General features: G+C 33.9%; 1 protein-coding gene across 1 annotated transcript in view; it reads right to left on the bottom strand.

Moving 5' to 3' along the window:
• LOC143240095 (proliferation-associated protein 2G4-like) overlaps nt 1-19,158 on the bottom strand; it is a 34,930-nt gene extending 15,772 nt beyond the window's left edge. Inside the window, exons 1-7 of the mRNA XM_076481949.1 lie at nt 18,787-19,158; nt 15,766-15,894; nt 14,156-14,261; nt 3,902-3,971; nt 3,183-3,275; nt 2,570-2,633; nt 2,107-2,185 (exon numbers count right to left, since the gene is read on the bottom strand). Of these exons, the coding sequence (XP_076338064.1) occupies nt 2,107-2,185; nt 2,570-2,633; nt 3,183-3,275; nt 3,902-3,971; nt 14,156-14,261; nt 15,766-15,894; nt 18,787-18,871 (626 nt within the window). The 5' untranslated portion in view covers nt 18,872-19,158. The remainder of the gene's footprint in view (nt 1-2,106; nt 2,186-2,569; nt 2,634-3,182; nt 3,276-3,901; nt 3,972-14,155; nt 14,262-15,765; nt 15,895-18,786) is intronic.
• Between the last annotated feature and the right edge of the window lie 290 nt (nt 19,159-19,448).

Here is a 19,448-nt window from a genome sequence, read left to right as displayed (position 1 = left end):
GCAGTGAATGTGCACATGTCATACAGAACTACCCAGAATAAACTTGTTAACAATTTGTCTCATATTCTGCCTTTTGCATTTCTTTTTTTGAGGAGTATATTTACAAGGTTTTAGAAGCTACACATTATTTGAGATGAAGAATAGTTATTTTAAAATCATAACATAAAAATCACTTTACAGTTGGACTAATAACAAAATGAACTCTATTTTCACACAGAAATCTTTAGTAAAAACACTTTATTAAAGCTTTTGTGTATTAAAAACTTGTAATCTTTACTAAAAGTCTAAGAAATTTTGTGAAGGTACATAATGCATAAAAAATTATAGTACAAATAGTTAACTTGTGTATATTATACTGATACTATCATGAAAGGGATGTTTAAGTTATACGATAAAAAGTAGGTTTTATTTAAGTTTTTAACGTGTTCTCTGCCAATTACGAGTTAACTCATAGTTGACAGAAAGGTCGACATTGCCAGATACAAGAAGGTTCATTACAACTTTTATTTTCATATCATCTTATCTTCTTTTTGGCCCCAAGAGTTAACATTTATATTTGAGATTGGCAATCTCAAACATCAGTTCTTCACTTAAGATAGTACAAGATATGTTGTATAGTGGTATAAAATGACTACAAAAGATGTTTTATCGCAAGGTTATAATAAATGTACACTAAATGTTTCTTTTATTATTTTGACTTACAAAGAGGGAAATTATTTATTTGGCACATAAAATAAATTTATTTTAACAAAAAAAAGCAGTGTTTGACATAACATAAATTACGTTACACAATTTTCAGAAAAATTGTAACACAAAGAGCTGGCTTTTCAGTGCAAACTGCACATCGTGTTTCCTTCCTTACTTTTTCTTTGTGCACATTCAGCATGGACTGGTAGGCCTTGCTTCCTGTTCTGTTAGTGTAACAGATACTAAGTAATGAAAAATTGTAGAAATGGGGATCTCAAGAGGTATATGTTTTTTTTTTTGTGGCATATAATCACCAACTAAGCAATCACTTAGTTCACTTTTGGTTTACGCTGGCCCTGTCTAAAGTTACTACAAAATTGTTTGTATTTAGCACATAGAAAGAAAAATCATTTGAACTTGCCATATGCATGGTAACTCAGTGTTATTATGATTTGTCATGTCATAAAAGATATCCTTATACATATACATAAGCACCGAGAAACACAAAAAAACTAATTTGCTTATGGCTGTGAATTTTTTTTTTATTTGGGGGGGGGGGAGAATAATCTTATATCATTTTCATCATTGTTACAGCTATTGGCACAACAGATTTTTCTCCTTCTATAAAACAGACTTGCTGTATTGACCAACGACTTACATTTCTTAAACAAGTGCTGTTTGTTACTGTTCTGAATTAAAAATTAAACTCACAACGTAATCCAACCACGAATGAGAGTTTACAACTCTTACTTTCCTTACCATTAACAGGGCATTACTCACTAGTGAGTTCAGACAAGATTCTATCATTACTAAATAATAAAACATTAGAATAAACTCAAGGCAAGTCCTACATACCTCAAGTCATCATATTGGTTCCCTTCAAACTCAAACTTCAAACACTGTTGAAGCAAATGCTAATCTTTATAAAGTTTTCTAGTACTTTTTTGTGTGAATATTATAATACACTGATAATTCTAGGACGATATGAATATTACTGTTTCCTAGCCTAATTTGAGACTATTAAGCTTCCTTCCTACAAACACACATAAATTCAAATTCCACAAATTATATATTTCTATTCCATTTTTATGCATAAAATCAAGTACTAGACTAATAAAAAGTAAGAGTTATGATGAATATTACTCATTCAAGTTATGTAATTAAAACTACTAGAGTGAGATTGTTAAATAACTAGATAATTTGACTGAATTACATGTACCAATAAATTTACTGTTATAACAGAAGGAAATAAGTATAATTTGACCCTCTACATGCGAACCACTAGAAATGATAAGTAATGTATTATATTCATAAAACCATCTAATTAAAGATCACTTTAATAATCAGTGACAATAGATGGTTAAGAAGAAATAGAAATTGCTTTAAAAAAATAGTTACAAGAAATTAGCTGTTGCTCACCTCTGTGCTTCTGTGGGGTTCTGAATTATAGATTTTTCACCATCAATTTGAAACTGTTTCAGTTGGTGTGATGGCATGCCTACAACAGAAATGCATAAAGTTAAGAAAGTGAAATTTAAAACAAGTTTTTACTTCAAACTTACTTAGAGAATAACCTACAGGTGTGAAAAACTCAAGTAACTAACAAGAATAAATTTTTTCAGTCTTGTTACCGATATAAAAATTTAAGTACTCATTTGTTTGATACTAAAGTAAAATTGTTTTTACAACTGTCAGTGTTTGTAGTACATCATGTACCGATTCAGACTTTTTACCAACAATATTTACAATTATTAAAGTTAATGTTACTGGAATAATTTGGAACTTGTACAAGAATCATTAATAAATATCGAACATTATATTCCTTTCAACATAACCCTTGGTCTACTGGCTCACAAACTCTATAATTCAGTTCTTGACCCACCTTCAACAGGCTTACAGTTGAAAGATTCTGCAACCTTCTGTATTGCATCTGCAACAGCAATATTCTGAAAAGTAGAACAAAAATCCACGTTCTACTATTTTGTTTGTTATGTGCAAAAATTGAAGAGAACACATTATACCAATATCTTCTGTACACAGCCTGCAAACTTCCTGTTTCCCTCTGAGAACCAAGATGCACTTTTCCCTTGATCAAACGAGCAATTAATTCCAAAGTTTACATGTTGTGTTCTTACTTATTTAACCTGTTTATAATATGACTGGATATAATTTTAAAAACATGTGGCCATGAAACATTTGCTATAAATTATACCAATAATGAAACTCTGTAGTTAAAAATAATAATATATATTGTTAACACAGACCTCTGTTAAACAAGGGTGATCTTGTTGTTAACCTTGATTTTGTTAGCTAAGAACTATTGTATGATTTGACGAATAAACAGTTCACAAACAAATAAGTGTTATAATAACTACCAGAAGAAAAACTATTTGATCCTAAACTAAAATACAGTACTGGTAAAACATCAATCACATTGATGAAGAAACTTTAGTCAAGTGTTCACACTCAAACGGAAGTTGTCTAATTACACTTACGTCTCTTCCTGGTTTCACCATTCGAAGAGCAGTTTCAGCTGCAAAATAAGCAGCACGTATAACATCTGCTTTTCTTCCTGTCACTTTATTCTCCTGTCAAATAACCTGAATTTATCAGACATGTCCTACACGTTCTCAAAAGTGAAATTTATCAAGACAAAAACCATAGATTTACTTAGCTATGATTCTTACACGTACCGATGTACAGATTTACTTAGCTATGATTCTTACATGTACCAATGTACGAAACCAATTTTCTTATTCTGCTGTTTTTTTATAGCAAGTGCAATTACTAACCTGATAAAAACAATAATTCAACTTTATCTTTCATGTCTGATGAACAAACTTTACTTTTTAATAATTTTTATGTATCAACAAATAAAATTACCTGAAAAAAAACAACAAACAAATTCAAGTTTATTTTACACATCTGAAAAGTGGACAAGTTGAAATGACAGCAGATACTGGTTTAAACCTAGTACGTGAACATGGCTGATGGGCATTGGTGTAAACACGACTGATGGACAGTACAAGTTAATGTAATAATGGATGTCAGTGAAATCTTTGATGACAGCAGCAACTGAGGCGATATAAACTAAATCCACTAAATCAGAGAAAAACAAAAATGAGAACTGGATATTCTAAGTTAATCTTTATATTTTTTGCACTGAATTTTTTAAAAATTAAAAGTAATTTTTAGCACTGAAAAAAAGTTTTACCTTGCAAGTGCCAACCACTAGTGTATGTGCAACAACAGCTATAAAGCCATCAATGTGAGCCCCAAGATCTCTGAAACAAATATACTTGTGATATATATAATGTAAGTAACGGAGCAAATATATCACTTTTTATCTAATGTTAACAATATAAAAACATATCTAAAAATGAATTCTCCATGATGTTTGGAAAATTCGTGATGATGAGAAACCCACATGAAGTAAAAATGTATCTCAAGATGGCTGATGTGGGTTTTAAAACTTTTATTAATAAAGCAGAGAACAATGTTTAGTTCTTTTGTGAAGATAAAACTATCCAAGAAAGTTGCAAACATTTTCTTTGTTAACCTGAAGATGACCTTAGAAAGTTAAAACATTGTCCTCTACTTTACTTTAATACTAAAACCAGCCATACTGAGACACGAGTTTTGGAAAACTTTTAACCAAGTCTTCAAAGCCTTCTTTTCTGTTTTGTGTATCAGAGCTGAAAAAATGGGTTACAGTAGAAACAACGTGTTTACTCCAAACTATCTTTGCATCAGGATAAAAGTTTTACACTTCTGACAAATGCAGCTGAATGTAGTTTAAAATATTTTTGTGTCTGATATTAAATCAAGAGTTTGGAAAACAGTAGAAAAAAGAAAAAAAAGGTCATAGTCTGTTCTTTTTATATTTAACATATTTTTACCCACATACTAGTTAACTCAAATTACTTTAAGCCTACTCATACCACTACTAATATTCAGCTTAATTTCATAATGTTTTATGTTACTCCTACACTTTAAATTTTCTGATAAACATTTTTCTACAAAAAATGTATTCTAAAACTGAAAACATATTTCCAATAAGTATTTCTCTCTGTTCATAAGATTAGCTATTCTTGTTCATTGCTGCCCTCTATATGCAAACTTTTTCTTTACACCTGTCAAAAGCCTTCTACAATCTCCTCTTTGAGTCAAATTTTTCCATTGTGTCTCTCATGTAAATCATTATGCATCACCCTTCCACCAACAAAATCATAGTATACTTACATAATGCATGTGAATCCCTCTATCAAACTATCACTTTGAAGTTTGGAAGCAGATGAAAGCATTGGATTTGGAAGAGTGTAGGGAGAAATACATTTTCAGTATACGAAAATTATAGCTTCCACTATGGTACTTCCCTCCACTCAGAAGACTACCTGGAATCCCACAATGATTAGGAAAATGGATCAGTGTGAGAGAAGAACAGATATACCACCCCAAAAGTGTGAGAAGGATACCCCTGTACATTAGAGAGTAAGATCTGATGAGGGGAACCACACCAGTTCTGAAACAGGTATACTCTTTGTCCATGTGTAAAATGTACAAGACCTCAGGGTGGATAATGAAAGGAGCACATCTGAGTGGGAGAGAATGTGGTGGAAAAATTATCGTAACCAGAGAGAAATATTGTAACCCAATCCCCCTATAAGAAAAGTGGATAAACAAAGACACACCCCTGCTAGGGCACACAGCAGACTGAGATCCACAGGAGGGTAGGATGAAGATCATACTGTCTACCTCAAACCTGAGAACCACGGAATTAAGAACCAGTCTGTTTCCTGGGTGTGACACAAGGATTAGCTCTGAGCTATTAACCCAAGAACTTGACATTCACACAATGGTTTGAACTTTCCCACAACTGACCCATAATTTATCTCCAAAGGGATGTGTCCATGAAAAGATTGTACCCAAATGCCATTTTGGTGAAAATGGACAAAACACTGAGTGGGTCAGAGGAAGGACATCTCCAATTTGAACCACCAGTCCACCTGAGCTACTACACAAAGTAGCTGCTGATAAGAACTGGCTGACTCCTGTGAGGAATGAACTGGAATAAGCAAGCCTCCATGTAATAAGGAAATTGCAGTCCTTGAGCATGGAAATACAGTGTAAGAGCCCAGATAATTCAACAAAACAAGACTGAAGCAAGTCCAAACTGTAAAACCACCTGGACATAGACAAACCAAAGATAAGAATGAGACTGAGGTGATAGCTATACATGTAGGTGAAGACATATCTCAATGTCATCCACAACCCAGGAAAGAAATGATTCCATGGTGAACTGGGATAGTGAAATGAAGTGGCTGAAGCAAGATCAATGATTCCATGGTGAACTGGGATAGTGAAATGAAGTGGCTGAAGCAAGATCAATGATTCCATGGTGAACTGGGATAGTGAAATGAAGTGGCTGAAGCAAGATCAATGATTCCATGGCGAACTGGGATAGTGAAATGAAGTGGCTGAAGCAAGATCAATGATTCCATGGTGAACTGGGATAGTGAAATGAAGTGGCTGAAGCAAGATCAATGATTCCATGGTGAACTGGGATAGTGAAATGAAGTGGCTGAAGCAAGATCAATGATTCCATGGTGAACTGGGATAGTGAAATGAAGTGGCTGAAGCAAGATCAATGATTCCATGGTGAACTGGGATAGTGAAATGAAGTGGCTGAAGCAAGATCAACCAGTTACCAATCCTTATTTTTCATGGGAGCAATGAAAAAGGTAGGAAAAAACAAACAAACAAACTTTGAAGTAAGGGGAACAGGTATGATTGTCCCTGCAAAAGCAATAACTGAACCACTTCAGACATTTGCTGGCAGGTTGCAGGAAATCAAGGAGAAAGGAAGGAAACAAGCAAAGGAGAAATCAGAGGTGAGAAAAGAAATGGGAATTAGAGGCACATAACAGATCATAGGAAACATGTGGAATGTTGATGGACCAACATTAATCGAGGATTGATATTATGAGGCTGGAAGAGTCTCATTATATAGTGTCACAGAATTAGGGCCATGCACCAATCCCTAAGAGATGTTGAGGATAAATGGATGAAACCATTATGGTATTACAACCTATAAATGTCCCTACAAATAAGAAACCACATAGTAAACACTACAGATCAGGACGAGATGCACTTTGAAGTGAATAAGAGAATAACAATAGTATCTGCAGAAACTCCACAAGATTTCTGTGGACAGCCTCAGAGGAAGGTTTATATAAGTACAGTGTAAAAAGTTGATAAAGATTCAAAAATTAAGCAAGGATATCAGGCATGAGAAATATAAACAGATGATTCAGGAGCCACTCTCCTAATTAGGTAAAAACCTAACAACTGTTGAACTAAAACCAAATAGACAGCACAATGTTAAGAAAACAACATATCCAGCAAATCAACTAGAATGGAACCTCCTCCAACTACATTTTTTTATTTCAGGAGCCACTCTCCTAATTAGGTAAAAACCTAACAACTGTTGAACTAAAACCAAATAGACAGCACAATGTTAAGAAAACAACATATCCAGCAAATCAACTAGAATGGCACCTCCTCCAACTACATTTTTTATTTCAGGAGCCGCTCTCCTTATTAGGTAAAAACCTAACAACTGTTGAACTAAAACCAAATAGACAGCACAATGTTAAGAAAACAACATATCCAGCAAATCAACTAGAATGGCACCTCCTCCAACTACATTTTTTATTTCAGGAGCCACTCTCCTTATTAGGTAAAAACCTAACAACTGTTGAACTAAAACCAAATAGACAGCACAATGTTAAGAAAACAACAGATCCAGCAAATCAACTAGAATGGAACCTCCTCCAACTACATTTTTTATTTCAGGAGCCACTCTCCTAATTAGGTAAAAACCCAACAACTGTTGAACTAAAACCAAATAGACAGCACAATGTTAAGAAAACAACATATCCAGCAAATCAACTAGAATGGAACCTCCTCCGACTAAATTTTTTCCTAACCTCTTATTTAGTTCCACCTACTTTTGTTAAGGGTGTTTTTATAACCAATAGTAAAAACAAATTGTACTTCATGTGATTCTGACATCTATGAGGTACAGTAAAAGCAAATGATGCAATGATTCATAACATTTGAAAATGTACACAAATATTTACTCACAATGTACATTCAAGAACTGAAACAAATGTACAGTTATACACTGTTGTTAATATTCTTAAACAGATTGTATACAACTGTTCAGTGTCCACAACTACTGGAAAACACATTCAACAGAAACTATATATGAATATCAATCTAAGTAAGAAAGTTTTCCAAAGAAGACTAGACTTATAAATGGTCAGACAGGTAATAATGACATTTTACTGGTTGACAAGTAAGTTCTGAAAAGGAAAAAAGAATTTTATAAACATGCACTCAAACCACATCTTTCTTCACCTGTACCAATAAATTCTAAACATAAAAAAAAAATAACCATTACTCACAGAACTGCATTATTTATTGTACTGGCATAAAAGTGCATAAAAAAAGTTCTGACTATTTTAAAGTGCAGTGTTTTTAGTCTGAAAAAGTCGTATTGTGAAAACTGTATAACGTGTGCATAAGCCTACAGATTTCACATCCTCTTGTCAGCATAAAATGTTTTCATTGATTACTCTGAATTTTCCACTTTAGTACATACAATCTGATACATTAGAGATCCTGTTCTTGAAGCAGGGTTTGAGTTGACTACTTTATTCGTTCAAGCCTTGTTGCTTTCAAGGATATCGTATTATGGTGGCATCACAAACAGACTACTGAAACAAGTGACAATTTACTGGTTTACTTCCAACAGGGTTATACATTAGCTATTGACAGTGACATAAACACAGAAAATATGAAATATTTAGCAGTTCAAACATTCTAAGAAGTTGCAGGAAACTTCACAACCAATATTAACTAAAGAAAGCACAGATGCTCTTTTTATTTTTAATTTTATGATTTTTCATTATACTTTCTGGATTTGTCACACACTGAAGACTCAAATATATCATTAAATAATCGATATAGTTTTATTGAAAACAAATTTATTTAAGAGGTTTTAAAAATACACACAAAAAATGTAAGACTACCGGGACAAAAATCAGTATTTTAATAATGTGAAAATCACTTCTAGACTAACAATGAAACAGACTTAATATATTCACAAACAAATCTTTAGTAAAAATAATTCAATAAAAATATTTTTTGTACAAAAAATGTATAATTTTTACTAAAATTATCAAATTTTGTGAAGATTCATAACCTGTATCAAAAGTTATAGTATAAAGTCAGTCTGCAAATGTGTAGACAAACATGTGTAGATTATACAGAGCCCACCTGAGAAATGGTTAAAGTTTAACATATTATATACAACTCTAGTTACAAATAAAACAATGGAAATGTACATTTTAATTGAAACAAAAACATTCAGTTAACCATTTATATTTATATTTCAACCTTTTAAATTGTTACACTTTCCTAAAATAACTGCACAAAAACCTTGCTTGTAATACTTAAATAATTAATAATATACAAGTACATTATTAACTCTAACAGTGTATAACTTTACAAGTTAAAGATAAATACAGAACTGTTTCAACCCAGTTTAAGTTTACTTACCTAGAAATTAGTTGGTTGGTTTTGTTTTTCATGGCACAAAGCAACTTGGCTAACTGTGCCAAACATCCAGCAAAAAGTTAAAATTAAAGTAAATTTAGTAAAATTCATAAAAGTAAATTAAGGTAAAACAAAACAAAGTTAAAAAAACAAAACATAAATAACATGAAACCAAAGTTTACATCTAGTCTACAATGTTAAGAGAAAAACTACAGTAATACAAGCTGTAAAGGACTTTCTGCAGCATAATTGTAATAATGATAACTTGCCAGGAAGACCAACAGGTAAGTACAAAAACCAGTCAGTCACCAGAAGTTGGTCTTTCCAGTCCTGGTTGAGTTATTTGATGTTATGGCCATTTTCTGATTTCAAATCGAACTAGATGGACTTTGATTCTCAAAAGGCAATCACATTAAAAAAGGTTTAATGTATAAATTAAAAAAACTTAAATAGCATTAAGAAGGTTAATGGCTTTTAAAAAACTAAAAACATTTCCAAGGTGGACAGTGTCACCGTCACCAATAACACTGTCTAACATTATGGACAAACCTTGGGACAGAACATGTTTAAAATGGTGCAGTCGTTGTGAATCATAACGATGACAAGAAAGTACAATATGACTTATTGTGATCTGAGTGTTACACAAACTACACACTGGAGCATCAGATCCAGATAAAAGAAAACGATGAGTTAAAAAAACTGATCAATATGTAGTCTAGTTAGAACAATTTCCTCTTTCTGAACCTTAAGGAAGCAAGACTGCCAAAGTCGAATATAGGGTTTTATTTGGAAAAGCTTGTTTTTTGCATTGCTTACTCCAAGTCGACTTCCAGCTAGCACGGAGCCAAGCCTTGAATACAGGACCATAGTCCATGTATGGGACAGGCATAGTGGTGAGAGTGACAGAGCGGGTAGACTGAGCCGCAGTGTCGGCAAGTTCATTCCTTCGAATACCAACATAGCCCGGTATACAGGAAAATTGGATAGAAGTAGATGTTAAAGAGAAATAGGCCAGTCAGTTTTGAATATTGGCAAAAACATGGTGTGAACCAATGTGAAGTGGTTCCAGAGCCAGCAGAGAACTAAGTGAGTCAGTACAAATTGTGCAGTTCGAGTACTGCTTAGCTACTATGTGATCCAGGGCAAGATAAATGGCATACAGTTCATCAGTGAACACAGAAGCTGAAGAGAGGATTCTGCACACAACCACTGAACCACAACAAACCATGACAGAGCCCACACAGTTACCTGATTTCAAACCATCTGTATAAATAGGAATGGAAGGATGGTTCAAAAGATGTTCAGCAAATAGCAGACAGTATTTCCAATCAGGAGTGTCTACTTTTCTCAGATGAGATAAAGATAGGTCACAATTGGGGACTGTAAGAAGCTATGCTGGGATGGACTAACCAGTAGATTAAGCAATGTTATTCAAGGACAGACCCAATTCATCTAACTGAGCCTGGATACAAAGGCCTAAAGGAGCAATGACAGACTGTCAAAAGTATAGGAAAATGATCACTGCCTTGTGGATTATTGTCAACCCTCCATTAAAAATGGGAGAATAATGAAGGGGAGCAAACTGAGAGATCAATAGCAGTAAAGGACTGACTAGGTGCATGAAAATAAGTGGAAGAACCAGTATTGAAAAGAGAAAGGTTGTGATCAGAGAGCATATGCTCTACAGAGCAACCCCTCCCATCAATAACAGCACTTCCCCAGAGGGGATGATGTGCATTAAAGTCCCCCAAGAGTAAAAAAGGAGACGGCAACTGTTGAACAAAAACATCAAGGTCTGATTGATCATATGTCTCTCCAGGAGACAGGAAGAGAGAACAAACAGTGATTGTGTGACCCAAGGAAACACGGATGGCTATGACCTCCAAGGGTGTATTGAGTGGTAAAGACAGGGTGGGCCCATGCTGATCAACCAACAGTGCCACTCGTCCATCACACAGCCTGTCATTTCTGTACAAAGAAAACTGCTGAAAGGTGACTGTATCAGCAAGTTTTAGAAATATTTCCTGTAAGGAAAGACATACAGGATGGTAAGAAGCAATAAGTGTTTTGCTGTCATCCAGATTAGAATATATACCTAGGTAGTTCCATTGTATCAAGGTGGCCATTTTTTATTTATGTGTAGGCGAATTGGGTGGAGAACCCTTATGTTTATGACCACGTCTTTATTCGAGGGAGGTCTATTGACCTCCATTGATCCTGCAATGGGTCGATTGGGTAGGTCTTTGCTGTTGGAAAGTGATTCCAGTGACTGAGGACATGAACAAATGATCATTTTGCATCTTGGGATGGGAAATGAAGATGTATCTAAGGAAATGCCTGTACCTAGAACCAAAGGAAGTGGATCTTGGAATTTGTTGGAATGTATGTCAGGAACAGAGATGGGTGTTGAATTTGATTCATCAACTTTTTTTTAACCACGGAGGTCAAAAGACTTTTCATTTGTTTTGAGAATGAATTCTTTTGGAGGCATAGAGAGATCTGTCTGCACTCCCACTGTAGTAGTGGAACGAAGTGCAGTAGCATACGTCCGAAATGAAGTGGTGGACAGCAATTTTCAAGCCTCAGGATAAATAATGTTATGAATCGTTTTCAAACACTGTACCTCTTTTTCTTCCACCCATTTGGGGCAAGAGTGAAAGTAGGATGGGTTGAGAGCCATTGCAATTGATGCAATGAGGGTCCATTTCACACTCGTAGGTGTGGTCCTTGCCATAGCAAGGAGCACATGTCAAGGAACCACGAAACGATGTCTTAGGGTGACCGAACTGCTAACACTCTAAACATCTGAGGTGGTTTGAAATGTATGGCCATACCCTGCAATTAAGATGGTGGCAGGTGGACATGGTGATGTCAATGTCAGAATGAGGATATTTGTTGGCATTGTAACTCCATCTTTGTGACTGGAGATGTGCCTCGCTGCAGAAACTACTTGAGTGGAGAAACCAGTGAGAATCTCTGACTTGGGGATGTTCTTTAAATCCCTCTTAACAATTAATTACTTGTGATAAATTCAAAGTAGCATGAGGTATAACCTAACTAGGTATATCCCTAACTGCTTTTGAATGCAAGAGGAGTTCACTGTGTTAAGATGTGGATGTTTCCACCAATATGTCATCAGATTGAAGCTTCTTTACTGAATTTGGAGAGCCAGCAAGTTCCTCTAGTTCCTTCTAAATGAAAAAGGGAGACATTTGCCCTAAATGTTTGTCTGAAAGAGAATGTAGGATAAGAAAACAAGGTGCAACAGGTGTTACAGATGTCAAAGATTGCTGCTCATAATCATCAAGATGTGGTCATTTACCTATGGACTGTTTTTTCACTACTTTAAGTTTTTATTTGGAGGATACATAATAAAAAAAAAAGGAAATTGTGGTGCCCACTGACCCCACCTACCATGGAGCCCTACAAGGTGACACACTACAATGTCAAACAATCCTGGTGTTGCTACAGTTTCCTTTCATGAACACTGTACCCAAGCACCAGCATCAGATACAATGTCCACAACACCTGTTGAGAACATCCAAAACACTAGTACTTCGTTGACCCTAGTCCATGTGGACCAGCTAAATGACCCAAAGGAGGCCACTCCCTAGGCTGTCCATCTACAGGAATTTGAGGCCAAAGTGGTGTGTTCGGGTTGGACCCCTCAACCACCAGGATCCTCTTCTCCCCTTCACGGGTCACCACACATGGCAAACACATTACAGCTTTACTCAGCTAGAAATACAAAACTCTTTCAACTCACAGCTTTACTCAGCTAGAAATACAAAACTCTTTCAACTCACAGCTTTACTCAGCTAGAAATACAAAACTGTTTCAACTCACAGCTTTACTCAGCTAGAAATACAAAACTGTTTCAACTCACAGCTTTACTCAGCTAGAAATACAAAACTGTTTCAACTCACAGCTTTACTCAGCTAGAAATACAAAACTGTTTCAACTCACAGCTTTACTCAGCTAGAAATACAAAACTGTTTCAACTCACAGCTTTACTCAGCTAGAAATACAAAACTGTTTCAACTCACAGCTTTACTCAGCTAGAAATACAAAACTGTTTCAACTCACAGCTTTACTCAGCTAGAAGTACAAAACTGTTTCAACTCACAGCTTTACTCAGCTAGAAGTACAAAACTGTTTCAACTCACAGCTTTACTCAGCTAGAAGTACAAAACTGTTTCAACTCACAGCTTTACTCAGCTAGAAGTACAAAACTGTTTCAACTCACAGCTTTACTCAGCTAGAAGTACAAAACTGTTTCAACTCACAGCTTTACTCAGCTAGAAATACAAAACTGTTTCAACTCACAGCTTTACTCAGCTAGAAGTACAAAACTGTTTCAACTCACAGCTTTACTCAGCTAGAAGTACAAAACTGTTTCAACTCACAGCTTTACTCAGCTAGAAGTACAAAACTGTTTCAACTCACAGCTTTACTCAGCTAGAAGTTCAAAACTGTTTCAACTTACAGCTTTACTCAGCTAGAAGTTCAAAACTGTTTCAACTTACAGCTTTACTCAGCTAGAACTACAAAACTGTTTCAACTTACAGCTTTACTCAGCTAGAAGTTCAAAACTGTTTCAACTTACAGCTTTACTCAGCTAGAAGTTCAAAACTGTTTCAACTTACAGCTTTACTCAGCTAGAAGTTCAAAACTGTTTCAACTTACAGCTTTACTCAGCTAGAACTACAAAACTGTTTCAACTTACAGCTTTACTCAGCTAGAAATACAAAACTGTTTCAACTCACAGCTTTACTCAGCTAGAAATACAAAACTGTTTCAACTCACAGCTTTACTCAGCTAGAAATACAAAACTGTTTCAACTTACAGTTTTACTACATCTCCTTCCTTCAGTGTGACATCTGGATCACTTCTGAGGGGTGAAAAATGGCAGATACAGTTATTCACTGAAACACATGTTGGAAAAGCAACACCTGAAACACATAACACTATTTCAGTTTAGCCCTAAAATCACATATGCAATCCACTTCATTTTCAGTGCACTTAATACAAAAATCCTTTTCCTACAGATAAACTATTTTTAGTCATTGTAAAGTATTTTACTTTTTCTGTGAAATTAATCTTTCATTTCATTTGTAAACACAGACAGTAAACCAACTGTAAAATATAATCTCATGATACCTAAATTTTCCCACCATAAGCACAATTATTGCTATCCAAGCTGAAAGTAGCAACAGTCCATGATCTTTGACACAGTTAACACCACACTATAATTGTAGAACATTATCATCATTATATGTTAAATGTATGTAGTTTAGAGTTCATGTTTTTATGTTACTGAAGTTTCAATTCCATAATCTGAAATGTTTTAGAAGATTTATAATATTCATTTTTTTTATCTTATTAACAGCTAGAATCATAGCCAATATTAAATTAATTCTGGTTTAAAAAATTAAATCTTAAGTAATAAGGCACTTGTAACAATTTTCAACCAATCAGAAACACACTAGAGATAATTACAAACATAAATATAAGATTTGAACCTCCTGTCTTCATGCCAATAAGTTTATCAAACTGACCACAGAAGCCTCTTAACACCCCTTTCTATATAGTCTTTACTAAAAGTCCTTTAAAGGCTAATTAATGGGCTGATAGAGATAATTTTACCATTTACAAAAACCTCAGAAAGCTGTTGTCTCTTTATTACGAAGTTCTTAGTTTTAGTAACCTCAGATATTTGCTCCAAGAGTTTACAAGTTTTTCTAAGCCTAATTATAACTTACTTAGAAAGCCAAATAAATTATAATCATTTTGGGATATTCTATTATAGTCTGTGTTACAAAAACCATATTTCAATATACATTAATTGCTTTTTGTACAACCAATACAGCATGAGAAAAATATGGTGACTCATGGAATCCACATCCAAACGGGTCTCAAGAGAAATTGTTAAATTTTATTTGTATGTATATTTTTAATTAATATTTTATTAAGTACATAAAACAAAAGTTAAATAAAATTATACTTTCACTATATTAGTATGATGGAGAAGGCCAGCTTGCAGGATGCAATAACTAAACTGACCATTTGTTGGTCTTAAGCTCTACCTGGGTTCTTGTGGTTTATTCTTTATCATGCACAGAGAGGGTCCAAATATATAGTAACAAACCCATAACTTTAATAAAACAAATGTGGAAAAGATTAAAAGTCTCTAATTGTTACAATATACAGTAATTATATAAAAATACCTACTGATTTCATTTCCAATACTTCACTTTTCAACATACAAATTATGTACTTAAAACTCTTCAGATTTCATGAAGATACATTTTGCAAGTTCAGAGACAAAAAGTAAAAACAGGCACTTGTTACATTTTGTTAAAAATTAAAGAACATGAAACTAACCTGTTTGATAAAATAACCATGGTTATTTGTATACATGGAAATTAAATAAAAACTGTTTCCTCTCACACTCACCCTTTTTTAACTCCTTCTCTTTCTTAAAGACCTTCCCTGTTTCTTCAAGCAAAAGACTGTCACCAAGTTCGCATAAACTTAGTACACTTACCCCGTCTCTGCATCTTTCTATCAGTTTCTTTAACACACCTTCATCAGAAGAAAGACATTTACCATTAGTATAATGCAATGAAATACTTAACTTTTTACAAAATGTACACATACAAGGACTGGCTTGATAGTAAAGTTACCCCTGGAAATAAGTGTTTCAGGTTGTTCATCTCACATGAGCTGATCTCTTACCATATCCTGCTATCCTCTATAGAACTATCTTTTCTTGCTACATTTTAAAATTTCCATTCTCATTGTACAGTGGTAAGTTTACTTTTATTGTACTATTCCTACACTTAGCTTACTTCAATCAGTCAGGAACTATAGCAACATCTACTGATAACACACACACACACCTTTCTTTATTCCACTAATACAATTTCATTTCTGACCTGAATATTATCAGTGAAGTCTGCTTCATTACTATCTGGATCAAACATTATACAGATGTTCAGAAGGTTACTGATCTCTGATGTAGGCATTCTGCACAACATTCCTTGGAACATTAAAACATGGCACAGTACCTTATTCAACAGGATATTCCTCCTAATGGTAACAGGACCATTTATCTGTTAGCTACACACACTGTTTACTGTCATGTAATGTGCAAGTTCAGTTAGTATGTGTCTGAAGTATGAATTATGGCAAAGTAATTACATTGTCTGCTGCACTCCCTAATTTTAAACTGCTAACCAGAAGGAATTCAACTGGCTAACTGTGCCCACAAACAATACTTGGGCTACTTTTTAACAATGAATAGGACTGATTGTAACATTATAACATTCCCAAGTCAGTATAGCCAGTGATTGCCTCACAAACTCAAGTTCATGGATTCGATACCCAGTGCCACAATAAGGACATTCTAACATCAAGGTGAATCTTATCCTACCCTGGTATAAGATAGCCCGAAATATATATGTTGTGGGGGGTACTGTGACCTAAATTAACACAATGGAAAAGTCCTTCTTGTGCTTTGCCTAGGTTAACCGACATCTTTCTCTCAGTCACATCACAGCCCATAATAAATAATATTCTGAAAAATATGAACTCTGATGACATCTACAGGTAAAACTGTGGTTCACTCTCAGTCATAACCATGGCTAATGAAAGATCCACAGTAAAATAAAGAGAAAAATGGTCAGGAATAAATGACAACAGAAATGGTAGACATAAGGATGAGAGAGGGAAGTCTCAAAAACCTCATCTGGATGGCTTAGGATGCTACTTATAAAGAATTTGTAACTTAGGACTGCATTATAAGATAACTGTACTAAACATGAAGTGATTGTACAAAGTATAATGTAATCAACAATGACTGTCAACCTGTTTTCGAACCGTCACTTGTATTCTTTATTACTACCTTATTACCCAGTATATTAACCAAGTTCTAATCACCTTCACTACAGAAGTTATGTGAGTTTTGCTTCAAGTGTCTAACATCATGAAGTGAGAAATTCCACACACTAAATAGTTAACATAAAAGGTCTCATTCTTTACTCTTTTACAGTTGTTTAGTGTATGTGACAGATTTTTTTCTCAGTTTTCAAAATCACCAATTAGATTAAAGTAACTTTTAAAATTTGAAAACTTGGAATGTTCAAACACTCCCACTTTAAAACACTGGATACCAATAAGACTTCGAAAGTCACCTGCTGGTAACTTTTATTAGAATTTGATTTCATAGACACTATTATCTGTATTTCACACTCCCTGTATCTTTTTATTATCATGCATTTAGGATTAAAAAAAATTGAGGGAGAAAAAATACATAGTGCAAAGTAATGGAAAATGTTATCTCAGCTTGTGGTTTAAGTGTTCCACACATGAAGTATAGAACAGTCACGTTAAGGGCTAACCACTGGTGGGACAACCACATGCCGAGTTGTGTGAAATTATGAAATGAATACAGATACATCTTTATTATTTTCTAGATCAATATATTTTTATATCACAAACCTAACTGAAAAAAACAAACCTTCATGTGTAGTGCACTTGAAGAAAAACTTTTGTAGTTTATCAACATTATTAGTTAGACTACATATCTTAAATTACTCTAATGTTTCCTTCTGCGAGTTTCTAGTTAATTTATTGAGATATTTGTTTAGTGTGTATTTAATACTAACAGTTCTCAGTAATATTTTTCTTTCAGTATTTAAATTTCATTGATTTTGCTTAAAATTTTGCACTATGACAGACATATGAAGCTAGCCGAGCTTCCCATAGTTTTTTTAGACACTATTGTTTAACATAAATATTTAATACAATCAGCACCTGTCTTTGGACCATTCTGTTCTTTACTAATGTTCATGAGTTTGAAAATTATCTATATTTTTAAAATAAAATCTTTTTGAGCTATCAAAGTTAAAATTATTTTAAAATTATATTTGAAAGTAGATATATTTTGGAATTATTTATAATTAAATATTATTAGAGTAACTTCTTGTTTCTTTTAGAGTTCAGCTGTAAATTAATAATGTATTCATATTTAATTACTAAAGGATAGTTTTAACCTTACTGTCAGTTTCATTGCATTAACCTAAAAGAATTTTTGGTAATATAGAATCATTCCTCCAAGTTATTAAACTTGTTTCATAATTTCATGATACATTCGTTTATTCATTCGAGTTTATGCACTTTCTTAACTTATTGCAAAATAAAAGAGATGAACTGATATGCCAGCCTTTCCAAAACCATTCATTAAATTTAAGTGAACAGTATTTAGTAGCAGTACTGCAATGTTATGATTATATAGTTTTGCCGCCAGCGGTAAGGCACGACAAGATTAGGCTTACCAAACGCAGTAACCTACGCTATACATCCACATGTGTTATGTTACCGTATGTTGTAAATGATCTTGAGGTTATAAAACACAAACAAAAACTGAATGAATTAAAACAAATTAAAATTAGATAGAAAATTACTAAAACTTACGATTCACCATTTCTCCTGCCATTTTATACTTGGTAACAACCAAGTCTTGGGCAATTGTTGGCTCATTTTCATCCTTATCAGCCATCTTAGTCACCTCACCAAAATATTCCCACAATTCGTTGCATGTATTTGAAAACTACTTGTATATCACATGCTTAGGGTTAGTAAAACCACGTGCTATTAATACTTAATAACGTGTTACAACCCCATTTGAACTGCAATAACGTATGCGTATCATAGTAACATGTTTTTCCGAGTTAAATATTTATGAAATCAACTTCTATTATTCAGTTACTTTCAATGCAAATGTATGATTTATAAAATGTCACAACACCGTAATACTCCATCGTATCACATAATACTGACTCTCCTGGTGGGTCAATGGTAATATTTGAGATTACAACGCTAAAAATAGAGTTCAATACTCACGGTGGGCAAAGACCAAATAACTTATTGTGTAGCCTTATACAGGCTTGCAAACAAGAGATTTTTACAAACTTAAAACACATAATACTATTAAACTGAACTTTGTCAGTTATATTGTTAGTCATAGTTACTGGTCATGGAAATGAAACTTTTCAGCGCAAGAATCAACAAATGAGCCCTACATTTGACAGCGCTTTAGAAAATGTTGAGGAATAGCAAAAAAGAGAAAAACTTAG

Source organism: Tachypleus tridentatus, chromosome 13, assembly GCF_004210375.1.
Source record: "Tachypleus tridentatus isolate NWPU-2018 chromosome 13, ASM421037v1, whole genome shotgun sequence".
NCBI lineage: Eukaryota > Metazoa > Arthropoda > Merostomata > Xiphosura > Limulidae > Tachypleus > Tachypleus tridentatus.
The sequence above is the reverse complement of the archived record's forward strand: the minus strand, read 5'-3'. Positions and strand labels throughout refer to the sequence as shown.